This window comes from Vigna radiata, chromosome 1 (assembly GCF_000741045.1).
Source record: "Vigna radiata var. radiata cultivar VC1973A chromosome 1, Vradiata_ver6, whole genome shotgun sequence".
Lineage (NCBI taxonomy): Eukaryota > Viridiplantae > Streptophyta > Magnoliopsida > Fabales > Fabaceae > Vigna > Vigna radiata.
Genome location: NC_028351.1, coordinates 7,968,509 through 7,983,049, shown reverse-complemented (window position 1 = coordinate 7,983,049; position 14,541 = coordinate 7,968,509). Strand labels below are relative to the sequence as shown.

At 29.2% G+C, this 14,541-nt stretch overlaps 1 protein-coding gene across 1 annotated transcript; it reads right to left on the bottom strand.

Moving 5' to 3' along the window:
- Nucleotides 1–9,842: 9,842 nt before the first annotated feature.
- Nucleotides 9,843–13,935, bottom strand: LOC106771117 (auxin efflux carrier component 1). The gene is made up of 6 exons (XM_014657027.2): nucleotides 12,108–13,935; nucleotides 11,649–11,895; nucleotides 11,455–11,540; nucleotides 10,879–11,036; nucleotides 10,343–10,419; nucleotides 9,843–10,232 (listed from the first exon to the last, which is right to left on the bottom strand). The coding sequence occupies exons 1-6, from the start codon at nucleotides 13,288–13,290 to the stop codon at nucleotides 10,166–10,168; spliced, it is 1,818 nt and encodes a 605-aa protein (XP_014512513.1). The 5' UTR covers nucleotides 13,291–13,935; the 3' UTR covers nucleotides 9,843–10,165.
- Nucleotides 13,936–14,541: the final 606 nt, after the last annotated feature.

Here is a 14,541-nt window from a genome sequence, read left to right as displayed (position 1 = left end):
ATATATATATATATATATATATATATATATATATATATATATAGTTATTTAGTAATGAAAAAACATCCTTATCATGATAAATGAAGGAGAAATAGAAAAAATAAAATGAATTTAATAATAATGACATATTTGTATTTATTATCAACTTAAAAAATGTCATTTAATTTGTTATTTCAAAAAGAACGAAATAAATATTGATTTAAACATCAAACGAAGCGTCCTTACCAAATCTAATTTTGTTATTAATAACGTTAGTTGTTAATTATTTTTGTTAATAAAAAAAAGATTAACTCACGATCTCTCCATTTTTTTTTTCAAATCTGTAAAATTAATAAAATTAACTTTATATTTTAAAATTGTTAGAAGAAATTAAATCTACAATCTCTCTCCACTCTCTCTCTTCGAAATTTATAATCTTAAATTTCATCTACATTTAAATTTTGACTAATCCATCACATTGGGAATTTCAAAATGTCTTCTTTGTAGTTTAGAGTGGAAACAATAGAAGCAGAGTAGGCTTTAATGGCAAGGCTATATTGGTTTGATTAGTTAGGCATATATGTGAAAAGTTGAAATTATTTTGCTCTTTTCATGTGCCAAAGTCACTTTGAATAATGTTTCCACGCATATGTAAGGCCAAACATCTTCAAGTTGGTCGTCATGATGCCCAAACATTAGATACAACCCAAACCTAAGACCATCCATCTTCACTATTTAAAGGTCATCACATACAAAAATAATTCATTTCAAACATTAGAAAATTAAAAGAAAGAAAAAGTTCTAAGTGGTTTGTTTTTAAAACAAATAGAAAGACAATAAATATATTTATAAAAAAATAGTATAAGAGATTTAAGTTTAACAATGTACTTTTTGTCAATTTATATAAGGAATCAAAGTATAATTTAAGTCTTAGTGTTAGAAGTTACACATCGATCAGAGATAAAACCAATTTAAAATATAAAAATGGATGAAAATTTTACTTTATAAATTGATTTTGTGAGGTTGAGATAAATTTAAAATCTACATAAAAAAATGTGCATTTTGTTGAATATTCCTAGTGAATCCAATTCAAAAACTAAATTAGTGGCATTAGAGTTTATGGTTGTGACAATTTCTTTGAAAGAAACACTCAAACTTCTTCAAGGAATTGATGTAAACTCTCTAATTTTCAAGAGGGATACATTGGGAGATTTGATACCAATATGGAATGATCAACATAAATACATATATCCTGCAACATCAACATGTTCTTTTATGTAACATGATCATTATTACATTTGATAAGCAACATACAAACACATAAGAAAGGTAAATTAAAGTTTTAAAAACTTTCATGTATATAGTGAATTATACATATATTACAATTCTATCACATTCATATAGTATAATAGATACAAATTCAATTCATTCATTTAATAAATACCATAACCAAGTGTCTAACTATTAACTTATTGATTACATCTCATGTCAGAATACTATTGACATTAACCACTATAGACTCTACTTTCAGAAGACAAATATTTGAACCTATCACATTACACTTACTAAGACGTCACAACAACAAAGATATATAATACAGAACATTTATTCACTAATGTGACAAAATAAATTTCTATAACAAAAATAAACATCTATTCACTAATAGGAACATCTTTTTCACACCTCAAATTAAGTTATAGGAATTTCTTTCAACTCTCATGACTTGATATTTTTTCCTATTTGATTGATTTCGATATCATTATGGTACAAAAGAGGATAGGATTATGATGAATTTCATTATCTCTCATCTCCTCCCTTTATTGTCTTTCATCTCCTCTCCGAAAAATTCATGTTCATCTCCTTCTTCATATCCAATAAATATAAAAACAAAATTGATCTTCGTTCCTACCAAATAATGAATATATTCATATCCGTAGTCATATCATTTTTTATTGTTTCCATATCAAAATTCAAAAAAAAAAATATTCAAATTTAAAAATATTTCAAAATGTTTTTTTAGTTCATTTATCTAAATTATAATGATATCTCCTTTTTTATATATTAATAAAGTTTATAATACACTACTAAAATGAATTTGCACATAACAAAAAGATTAAATTAATAGTAATTCAAATTTAAACATAAATATTTTATGTTTTAAACTTCATGACAAAAAAATTAAATTATTATATTATAATAAATGAGTGAGTTTTATGAATATAAAACAAGTTAAACAATTAAAAAGTAAGAGGAAAAAATGAGTAGAAAAAAAAACAAAGGATTACGAGACTAAATACTAAAAAAAAAATAATAATAATAATAACCTTTCACAGTACCTACATCAAGATTAACATATCAAATTATAAAAAATCTTCTATCGTTACACTTCTAAAATATATAAATTCAACCATTTGACAAATATCATAATTACATAAAGGTTTAAACATTTTTTTGGTCTCTAAGTTATGAACATATGTTCAGTTTAGTCCCCGCTTTTAAAAATGTAAACCTTTTGATTCCTAAGTTATAAAAAATGTATCAAATGAGTCCTTTTTTTATGCTCATGGTCAAAGTACAAAGAGCAATCTAAAGTGTTGTTATTATTAAGAAACAAATTAGAATAATCTAAAGATGTAGCAGTTGTTAATAAACAACCAAAAACAGTATTTCAAGTTAAAAAAGAACTCATTTGATACATTTTTTATAACTTAGGGACCAACTATTTACATTTTAAAAAACGGAGACTAAACTGAACATTCACTTATAATTTAGAGACCAAAAAGAGGTTTAAACCTTACCTAAAATATATGTATTATTGTGACCAAATCATATCTACGTACTTCACATCTTCTATCAATACTATCAAAATCACAAGAGCTTAAGACTTGTTTGCTCAATTTTTTACTCTCAACTCCACTATTCCCACACGAAAGCTAAATTTATAAATAAAAAAACTTTGATCATTAATCTACACAAATATTAATAATTACATACTAACATAAATTTATTTTTATCCTAAATGGATGCAAAACATTCCAAATCGAAATCAAGAAAAGAGAAAAAAAAAATTACTCTAAAACAAAATTTAATCTCATATACTTATTCTGTTTTTTCACTAAGATTTCTAAACTGATTTTTTATCTACGAAAAATGAACAAAATTTCCAGAAAGAAGTTAAAAAAGGTAAAAAAAAAAAATGTATTTTTAGAAAAATGGTGTTTTTTTTTTTGAAGTTTGATAGTTAACTTTATCTTAACGATATGATTTTTACTCTTAAACAATATACCTTTCAATAAAAGTTAACATAAATAACAATAAAAAAATACAATATTTAATATATTCATAAAATTTAATTTTTTTAATAAAATTATCATATATAAATTTAATTAATTTGCAAAGAAATAAATTATTCTCTCATAAATAGTGCGGCTAATATTTAATGTTTTATTTCAAGACGTGTAAATATTTAATGATTTATTATATTTCGTATCTTAGTCAAGCATTACTGCGATTTCTTAGTGTAAGAAATTATAATATAAGAATATAAATGAATGGTGGTACAGAAATTTATAAAGAGTATTTTTGAAAGTCTAAAATATACATAAAAATTGAAATGTTTAATGGAAAGTATAAATGGAAGAATGATGAGTTTGGAAGAAAGAAAGAAGAAAAAAAGGATGTGTGGAGACATAGGAGAGAAGAAGGTAATGCTAACGCAAACGTGGAAATCCCACAAACCATTGTTGAGGTAATGGCCGACCAAACAGAACTTAGTGGCAGACAAGACAATCACAACGTTAGCCATTTCTCTTTCACACAATCAATAACATGTATGTACCATCATCCATTTCACTACCCTCCACATTAGTTTATCTTTGTCTTTGCATATATAAATACTCAAACATTCTTTTTACATATACTGCTAAATTTTCATCTCATTTATTGCTTTCATCTACTTCTCATTTTTTATATTCAAATAAATTAATTTTACAAAATTAATTTTATAAAATTAAGCATAACAAGCTATACAGTTACTGTCATTTTGTATTGCATCAAACCTTTAAAATACATTAACATATTAGTGATAACATTTTATTTATTTCTATAATTTGAAAATGGCATCCATTAACTAATTGATAAAGCTATTTTTTTATTCTGATTATATATATCCTTCTAATTTTTGCTTTTTGTTTTTAGTTTAAAGAATATACCATTGGTAAGTTTATACCCTTTCAATTTTTTTTCTTTTTTTTTTGTTTGTTTGTAACTTTATACTTTTATATATGCAATTTTCTTTTTATTGATTCAAACAAAAGTTGAGAAACTCATATTCTCCATATAATTGAAAAGCAAAAAAGAAAGAATAAGTAGTATGTCGTACTTTCTGGAAAAAAGTGAGTTTAAATGTTCTCTTCTTTCCTTCTCTAACTCACTACCTTGCAATTTGCATACATTGAAAATCTTGTTCATCATGTTTACATATGTATGTGTCTCCCTGAATAGACCACCTGAATGATGTTCGAATAATGTATAAAGGTTACAAAATTTCTGTCTTTTAATATTAAATTTTTATTTTTATATTTTGCGGATAACGAGTATTTGCAAGTTAGGTAATATAATACTCGTATCTAACTCATTTATAAATGATATTAAAATATTTGTTATTCATAACTCGTGGATTGTAAATACTTGCAAGTACCAACTATCTATCGTGAATTTTATTTATAAATATCTATGGACACGAATTGTTTTTTCATCCCTAATTATTATAATATAATTAACACTTACTTATTGATTAGTTAATACACCTTCACTTTGAATTAAGCATTTAGAAATTGAAAAACTTAATTTCAACCCCAATTAACAGAATTTAATTTCAATTTCAAAGATAATTTAAAAAACTAAACACCATAAAAGCAAGAGTAATATATTATTCTTTCAAGTTAAACTATGTGATGCGACCAAGTGTAGTGCTTGAAAACAATATGATACAAATTAATGATAACTAATAATTAAAATATGTAGGGTATAGGAACTTAATGACATTCATAATGACGTAATTAAAGGTGTTTAGTTAGTGGGCATTGACAAAAACTTAAACATTTTAACTTGTTCCTTAAAAGTGGTAGTAAGAGATTTGGATAAAAAGGAATAATAAAATATAATTAATTAACCTAGCAAAAATGTGAATCATATGAAAAAAAGGAAAAAATGAGTTAACACGTATGAGTTATTTTTCTGCATGGGAAAACCTTTGTCGTTTTCTCATGCAGCTATTATATATTTGGTCACCACACATAAATGCTAGTGAAAAAGAAAAGTTATCTACATTTTTCTTTAGTTTTTTTTTTTGTCGTATAATTAATTAATCCTTTAATTTCCCAAGTTTTAAGGTTTCTAATTATTGGTAGGTATACTTGTTCAATAATGGAACCAAATTTTTTAATTATTTTATGGCACACAAATTTTGAGTTTATAGATATATTAAAAAAATATCAAAGTGTTATCCATTATAATATATTTATTTTTAAGTGATTATGTCGCCCACAATATCTCTGTTTGAAGGCATATATAAATAATACGATATGATCCCAAAATAATGAATGTTTCAATAAAGTATAGAGTATAATCACTTTGATTATGAAACCATTATCAGGTGGACCATTTATTATATTATTCACTGCCAAAAAAGAAAAAAAAAACTATTTTTGTGTATTTTTTTTTCCTTTTATAATTGGATGAATAAGAGAAAGTATAAAAAGTCAACCTAAAAAATATATATATGAATAGAAAAACTACTCTTAAAAGAGTAATTTTAAGAAAATAATAGACCACTCTTATACGTAATAATGTATTTAGTATAGTCCTTCACTCTAAGTAAACTTTTTTAACCACAGTAATAATAATAAAAAAAAAACTAAGAATTATTCTCTCGTTAATTTCTCATATATAATAAATATTTAGTAAAAAATTTCTGACAGAATCTCTAATTAAATTCAATTAGTTAATGTGTTATGCATTAAGTAAAGTTTATACATTATAGACATCGTTAATAATTGCTTATTAGGGAAAGTCAGTTTAGTGAGGAAACAATTATTTGCCTTATTAATATTTGTATAACATTCAGTTTCTTAAAACATATAAATTTGGTATAATATTTCTTCAGTTACATATCAAATACATGCTTACATTATATAATTTGAACATATATAGTATCTCTTATTCTACCCTCTCATTCCTATGAAATAGTTTGTTCTTACATTAAAACATGATCATAATACAAACCAAATTTAAGACTGAATTAATTAATTAATTATTCAATTAAGCATATAAAAATTAATATATATTTAATCAAGGATAAAATTATCTATTTCATTAAGAAAAAAAATGAGATGATTTTCTTTCTTCGAAATATTAGTATTAAGTTTAAATTAAAACTTTGTTATAATATTTTATTTTTCTGATAATTATTTTTTTTATATAGATCTTATTCGACAACTTTTTTTTTCTTGTAGTTAATTTTTTACTCACAATTGGATATCAAATATATTTATTGACTCTCTCCATATAACACGTTTGCCTATATTTCTCACTGTATTGATAGAACTTGAATATTTCACCAAATCTTCTAACTTAATGTTGAAATACTTAATATTTACATAACAGATAACATTTCAATAATATATTTCCCATGATAATAATGTCTAGGTATATATGCTTTCTCACAATAATATTACTCAATAAAATACTTTAGTACTTATAAAATCACAAAATTTAAATATATATATATATATATATATATATATATTCATAAAAAAGTTATTCATTATATCTCCACCTTGTTAATCAAGTTACATCATAAATATCATAAAAACGAATGATAAAACAATCAATATTCAATTAAAATAACCAAATGCATATACTTTAATTTTAGCATTAAAATAAATAGGAGAATATCATTTAAATTATGATTATGTGCTTGAGGCATATAACTTGATTAATATTCAATTTATTATTATTATTATTATTATTATTATTACAATTTAAAAATAATTAGCTAAAACACACATACATGTATGCATAAATTATTTTAGTTTTCATTCCAAATAATACAATAATGTGGAAGGAGTCATTGTTAGTTTTATTGTGGAAACAAGGTTAACAAATTATTACAACTTTTTATTATATTCGTAGCATACTTTAATTAAAGATTTTTTTGAAGTTGTCGTTTAATATTGCTTAAAGTTGATAGGGATAGTAACTAATTCACACGGTTAACCATGGTTATCCTTTATATTGACACGAATAAAAAAATTCCTTCACATAATTATTATTTTACCATAAAAGTTAACAAATAAAAAATAAATAATTACATTTCTTCAACATAATAATGGAAATTATACAGTGATTTAAGTTTTAATTGCATACATAGTTCTAGATCACATAAAAAATATCAACTATTTATATATAGACGTAGAAATTTGTCTATTTTTTTTTTTTGGAATTTTTTTATATTTAATAAATAATATTATACATATATATTGTATGATATCCATAATAGATCTGATTGAGAGAAGGGGATGTATATAGAGTACAGAAAGAAAGACATAGAATGCATTATTTTGAATGAGTTGATAATTTCTTTGAAGTAATTATTAGTATCTACTATGTAGATTCTATAAAGCTAACAAAGGAATAAAAAATTGGATGCATGGTTGTTATTTTCCATTCCGACATAATATTGTATGAAAATGCAGCAGACATTGGAAGCCTCCATTGCTTAATTTTTCATCTTAAAATTCATTCTGCTTTTGATTTTTCAACCATTTTTACAAATTCATGGAGTTAATCATTAACAGTCACCACTGCATGCTTTTAGATGCCTCTCAAACTCTACACTGTTCATAAAACTCACTGTCAAATTCAAGTCAACCCATACAAGATTTTTTAACATTATTTCATTTAATTTCTTTTTAACAAATCAATTAGAACCTATTAATATATCTTAATTTTACATGGAATCTTGAATATATTTATATAAGAAAATGTTGAATATATTTATATAAGAAAATGAGTAAGATTTTTAGGTAATGAATTGGAATAATGAAAAGCAATGAGAGAAGAATTGACATATAATGGGATGACAAAGACAATAACAAGAGAAAAATGTTGTGTTAGGGTTTCCATCAAAGGCATCATAGTATTGGATTCAAACATGTCATGCTAAATTCTAAGTAGACATGAACCACCTTAACACCCACCAAACCAACTCATTAACTTCGATATGACACATATCAAACTCCATCTAACAAATTACCCATTATATATATACATAATTTGATTTTGTTTTTCTTCTTGTTTTCTCGATTTTTTGAAGTAAATAGTCAAATTGGTTTATTTTATATTCATTATAATCCTGAAATAAAATAAATTAAATCATTATCTCAAAAATTTTCCATTTTTTTTTTTCATTTTGGTACCTAAATATATGTTACTATGGCTTGAATACCTAACATGGGAATCAAAATAAAAGTACTCAATTCTAAAATGTTTTTGTTTTTCAAAATCACCTTTTTACTATAGAACTATGCTATATACTAAGAAAATGCATGTGATGAAGAAAAAACAAGTGTTTGAAAGTGTCACTTTAAAGGAAAGCTCACCCTATTGACATTACCTTGTACAAGTATAATACCAACTAGAATTAGTAGAAATTAGTTGAAATATAATAAGTGAATTATGGTGGGTAGGGTTTGCTAGGAAACACCCTCAGCTAGGCTTCCATTTTGGTTCACAGAGTTCAAAAAGATGTCATGCAAAGGCATCAAGCAGAAAAGATGAGTGAAAAGGAAAGGGGTGACAAAAAGGCAATGTGTGTAGAGCTAAAAGAATATAGATGAAGAAAGGAGCAAGAAGAAGAAGAGAGTGTGTGTGAGAGAAAGAGAAAAAGGAAGAGAAACTTTGGATTGTGAATGTTGTCCCCCAATATTCCAAAGCTGTCCATATCACATCAAACCCTCTATCTTCTAACCATCTAGGGGTCCCTTCTTGCACTACTTCAATCTTTTTTTTTATAAAAACCACACATAACATATCTTCCTTAACTTTCATCAAAGTTATGTTAATCAAACATATACTTAGAATCAACCTACTACTCAAAAATAGCCATTTTGCTACTTTAGCCTTCAAAATATGTAACTTGAGAGAAAACTCTCAATTGGGTTCATGAAAGTTTCAATCTTTCATCAAAATTATGTTAATGAAACATTTACTTAGAATCAATTTACTACTCAAAAATAGCCATTTTGCTACTTCAGCCTTCAAAATATGTAACTTGAGAGAAAACTCTCAATTGGGTTCATGAAAGTTTCAATCTTTCTACAAGACATTCTTGATTAGTTTGGATTTTCTTAAGAAGAAAAGTTTAAACCTAACCCAATTTTATAAAACCAACTTGTATAATATAATATTTACATTCAAATATATCTTATTTCTAATGGATTTGAAATCTCTAACAAATATAGTCCTAAAAAGTTAATGATCTAAATTGATTCTTAAAAGCATTAAAATGAATGAAAAACTAAGTATTCCATATCTACAATCTAGTGGGATACTCTAATAATTTACTCGTAATAACTTATTGTTTTGGTTTAACTTTACTCTTATCAAAGTGGTTTTTTTTAATGAACAAAATGTTTTTTGTCTTCACCGTGATTTTGAAGTTAATTGGTAGTGAAAGATAAAAGCAATAGGAAGTTTAATACTATATTGGAAAAAATGATGATGACATTAGCATTTTCATGAACGAAGTTTTGCCATGCTTGCTACTTTTTCTTCATTCGATGAGCGACAAGGAATCCGAGGACATTATAATGTAAAATTATAATTAACGAGGCAATGATTTTGTAAATTAGCTACATCATGATTTTACATTAATTTTCACTAAGGAAGGACAATTCATTCAAAAAGAAAACAAATACAAAATCAAAAGAAAGAAAGTAAAAAGAGAAAAAAAAAAACTGATCCTGGGGTTCTTCCTATCAAATTCTCGTGATGCTTTTCTAATGCTTTTCTGTGACCCTTTTGTTTTCTGATGCTGAATAAGCCTCAAAAAACCGATCTTGCATTGCATGGATGATGATGATGGCACACGTGAATCTTCTGTATCATCCATCATTTCTTCCATTCACAACCCCATCAAAATGTAGTACACCAGAGTTATGGGCAAAGCAATCAACATCCCAAAAATAACACTGCATTGGATTAAAGAAGTTGCATTGGTTAGGATTAAAAGAGAAAGAAAATTGAATGGAGAAAAAGCAATGGTGGGGAGAGAAAGTTCTTCTGAGATTTGAACACTCACGCTGTGCTGAGAATATCAGGATGTACATTATATTCCTTAGCAAAGACAAATGGGACAATTCCTTGCGGAAGAGCTGCCTATATTTTTTTGACAATAAGCAAACAAACAAAACATGTCAACTGCACTTTCAAATCTTTCTTGTACAACATCAAACATCATATGAATTCTCACTGTTAGTACTACAACATCTTCAGTTTTTACATTATTCTTCTCAAACACATATGAATTTGTTGTTAACTTCATTCATCTGGGGTTTCATCACATTCTGTTGTAAAACATCTTTTCTATGAAACTTATTAGGCTTTAGTTAAGGAGTTTTTAACTTGCATGCACTTTCTTATGTTTTCAAATCAGAAACAACAGTGTAAAGACTATTTACTGAATGACATTTTTTATTTGGACAGCAATAAAATAGCATATCTTTGGGCCCTTTGGCAGAGTGGATGTATAATATATGATGTTGTTAATTCAAAATAAAGTGAATTTTGGAGCTGATCAATGAATGTATGGAGCAGAAGAGAGAGAGAGAGAGATACCTGAACAATGGCAACGTGTAAGAGAACACCTTTGAGTCCAACAGCAATGGAAGCAGCTGCCATGACAGCTGGACCTGTAAGGAATCTCACAGCCATGGCAAAAGCTGCTATGGAATTTCCACATGCTATGATCCTCGGTTGCAAAGCCATGAAGAGACCTGTCATTGATATCAAAAGCAAAGCATGCCCATCAGTATCACCACCACTCTCACTCAGTCAATCAACAAACACTTTGTGATCAATGAATGACCTTTCATCATCACCACCACCACCAACCCCACATCATCACAAACTTGGCAAAAAGTGATCTCAAAACACTCATAAAGGAGCCAACACATTATCATAACATTATACTGTTTGCTTTCTTTGCTTTTTCTCTACTTATCACGCCTCCTTGCTTGCTTAATAGTAATCATTAACATCAAACAAAGTAAACAACATCAACATGGAATCACAAAAGATTTTCTTTTTTTTTCTCTCTCTCTCAGGCAAAGATGATGTCAGAAGAAAGAACAAGTTAATTTCTGAGCCAAAATGCATTTCGTAAGGTAACAACAGGGAGAGAATTGTCCTGACCAAGACTGAACATGGCCATGCCAAGCCCTGCATCTGACAATATGGAGATAGACTTTGCTATTATGGCAGGCATCTCAACATTCCACCTGCAAGGAAAAACACCACAACACTCAACCACAATCAATCAAAATGGTAAAGGCAAAAGAAACAAGAATGAGTGATACCAGCAACAAAATATATGAAATTTTCCCTACCTGAATGAAACAAGAGACCAAGTGAGACCAATTAGACTAGAGTAGGTGTTGGGGTTTCTGATGAGTTTTCTCCACACCATAATCAAAATAAGTCTTGTCATCACACTTGCAGGAGGCATGGTTTTTGGCTTCCCATCTCCAACTTTCTCACCCTCGTGCTGATTCATCTCCCTCTCCATTCCTCTATTCCCAAAGCTGAATTCATCTTTCTCCAGGTAGTCCTCCTGAGTGTCTCTATGATTCTCCACTGATTACAAAACATCACAAGAAAACTCCAACATAAGAAAAGGAACCAACCAAACAAACAAACAAAACAAGACTAATAAATACCGTGTTTGGTTCCACATCACAGTTATAATCTGCTCATGCTAGACATGATTTCTTGCTTTTAACGGATTTCTAAGCATGTATCCAGACAGGACTTGTAAATACAACTTGCAATGAAACAAAAAAACATACCTTTTCCTGGAGATACATTCAATTTGACTTCTTTCTGATCATGACCTCCATACTCATGGCCACCAAACACATCAGAAACCGGTGAAGCGCTTGAACTCCAAACAAACATATGAAGGTCCCTATTCCCATCCTCAGGCTTCAGCTGAGCCTGCCCATTAGGCTTCTTGGCATTAGCATTAGCATTGGCAGCAGCAACACTTTTGGAGCCATTAGAGGGAGAGAACATGCCAGGGTTTGGTGCAGGGTAGTGTCCGGTTCCACCGGCATGGTAATGAAACTTTGGCTTTCCACCATCTTCGTCGTAGTTAGAAGGCCTTGGAGTTGGCCCTCTCGAAGCTGAAAGACCATAAACATCGGAGGCTCCAAAGTTGGAGTTTCTGCCACCGGCAGCCATCATGGAGTAGAAGTCAGTGTGGTTGAAGCTAGAGCCTCTTGGAGTCGGGTTCCTAGAAGACTGCAAAGAGTATATCTCGGCATTTGTGAGGTTAGAAGGGCGTGGAGTGGTGGAAGAGAGACCCTGAGACCTTCTAGAGAAGATGTCTGATCTTGAGGCATTGGATTTCCTCACAGTGACATGGAGTTTCCCATCTTCTTTGATCTCAGCTTCAGTCTCAAGCGGTTGCCTTCCATCCAATGACATGACATCAGAGTCGACATGGATGGAGACAATGGAGCCAGCAGTGTCAGGGAACTGCTCAGAGATAAGCATTCTGGCACCCCTGAACTCAAACATGAACAGCATCAAGGTGTACCAAATGATGCACTGAAGGACCACAATCTGAACCATGAGGCTCCCAGAGAACTCACCATACATACCTTTGAGCAAAGGGATGCCCATGACCAAGGTGTTGGGGAGGGTGGAGAGGGAGAACAAAGTTATGGTCCACTCCAAGCAACCCCTTTTGGTGAAGTTGCTCCAGACTGCAAGAAGGACTAGTATGATGATCTTCTGAAGGGTGTCAGCAGCGAGGAACCTAAGGTTCATCTTGTAAGGGTTGTTTGATGCTATGAAGTGGAAGGAGAGAAGAGGCACTGCAAAGAGTGCCACAAAACGGTTGATGCCAGAACATTGATCAGGGGAGAAAATCTTCCACCACTTAACTGAGCCATAGGCTAGTATCATAGCCACATAGAGTGGCACCATTGCAGTCATGACATGGTAGAAGTCTAGTAAGGTGATCATTTTGTGGGATGTGTTGTGTGTGAGAAAGGTAGAAGAAGTGAGGAAAGAGAGATGAAAGTTATATTGAGAGAGCTAGAAGAAGAGGTGGTGATGATGATGATGATGATAATGAAAATTGAAAAGATATATAGAGAAGTGGAAGAGCATGTGTTTTTTGGGCAGTGAGAGAGTGGGTGGTATGGTAATATGCAGCAGAAAACAGAAAACAGGAAATATATTTTCAGCTTTGAGAGCTGCAAGCAAGGTTGCACTTGCAGTCCCCAAAGCAGAATGCAGAGTGGGAAGTGTGGGGGGTATTGTTGGCTTTTTATTTGTTATTTCATTGCCTGTTTGTTGTTTTGCTTTTTGTATTGAGTTTGAGGGTATTTGATGGGTTTGGAAACTTGTGTGGGGGTGTGCCTCTCCCTACCTTCTATTCTATGGGTCCTAAAATTGTCACTAAAAGCTTAGGAAAAGCATTTTGGGTTGAGGTGGGGATGTCTCCAAGTACTTGTTTTCAGCTCTGCTTTAAGCTTTGTAAAGGAACTCTTTCTCTCTGGATCCACCTTTTCTTTTCTTTATCAATAAACTATTTCCACCATATTCTTTTTTTCTCTCTTCTTCTTCTCCATTCTCACTCACCACAAAGAATCAAATCTCCTCTTCATTTCCTTTTCCTCTCTCTTTTTCTTCTGCCTCTTATCACCCTCTCATTTATGCATCACTATTCAATCTTATATCCTCCACAATAAACTTTATTTGAGTTACTAACAAACCTGCTTAACCAATTAATTCAAGTCCAATTCTGCATATATTTATATCGATTTTAACCTGACTCTGATACTATGTTAAAAGATAGATTCTACACCAGATGAATCAGACGATAACTGAACCATCTCGACTTATGTACGTCATCTGGTGCAAACCTTTTGTATGTCTTAGGAGTTGGACAACCACAAAATCACTTTGTAAAAACATGACCAAACAATCAGTCACAATCCTTAATCATATTCATGTAAATTGAAGAGAATAAGTGATTAAAGTTATTAGATTGAGATTGAATTGTGATCAAGATTTCACTTATCTCAAATCCGATTAAAAATCGATATCTCAATCTCACAAAATCTACTTATAAAATAAAATTTACACTCATTTATATACTTTAAATTGATCTTATTTTTAGTTGATTAGAAACTTCTAATCCGTTTTAACTAGTTTTCAAAAATCGATTAGATCGAAACCAGTTAAGGTTTTCTATTTTCTTTCTAATTT

Coding starts and splice junctions, on each gene's coding strand:
- LOC106771117 (XM_014657027.2), bottom strand. CDS start 13,290: ATGATCACCTTACTAGACTTCTACCATGTCATGACTGCAATGGTGCCA. Junction 11,896..12,107: donor GAATGTATCTCCAGGAAAAG/GTATGTTTTTTT, acceptor TTTTGTAATCAG/TGGAGAATCATAGAGACACT. Junction 10,233..10,342: donor CCTGATATTCTCAGCACAGC/GTGAGTGTTCAA, acceptor AATCCAATGCAG/TGTTATTTTTGGGATGTTGA.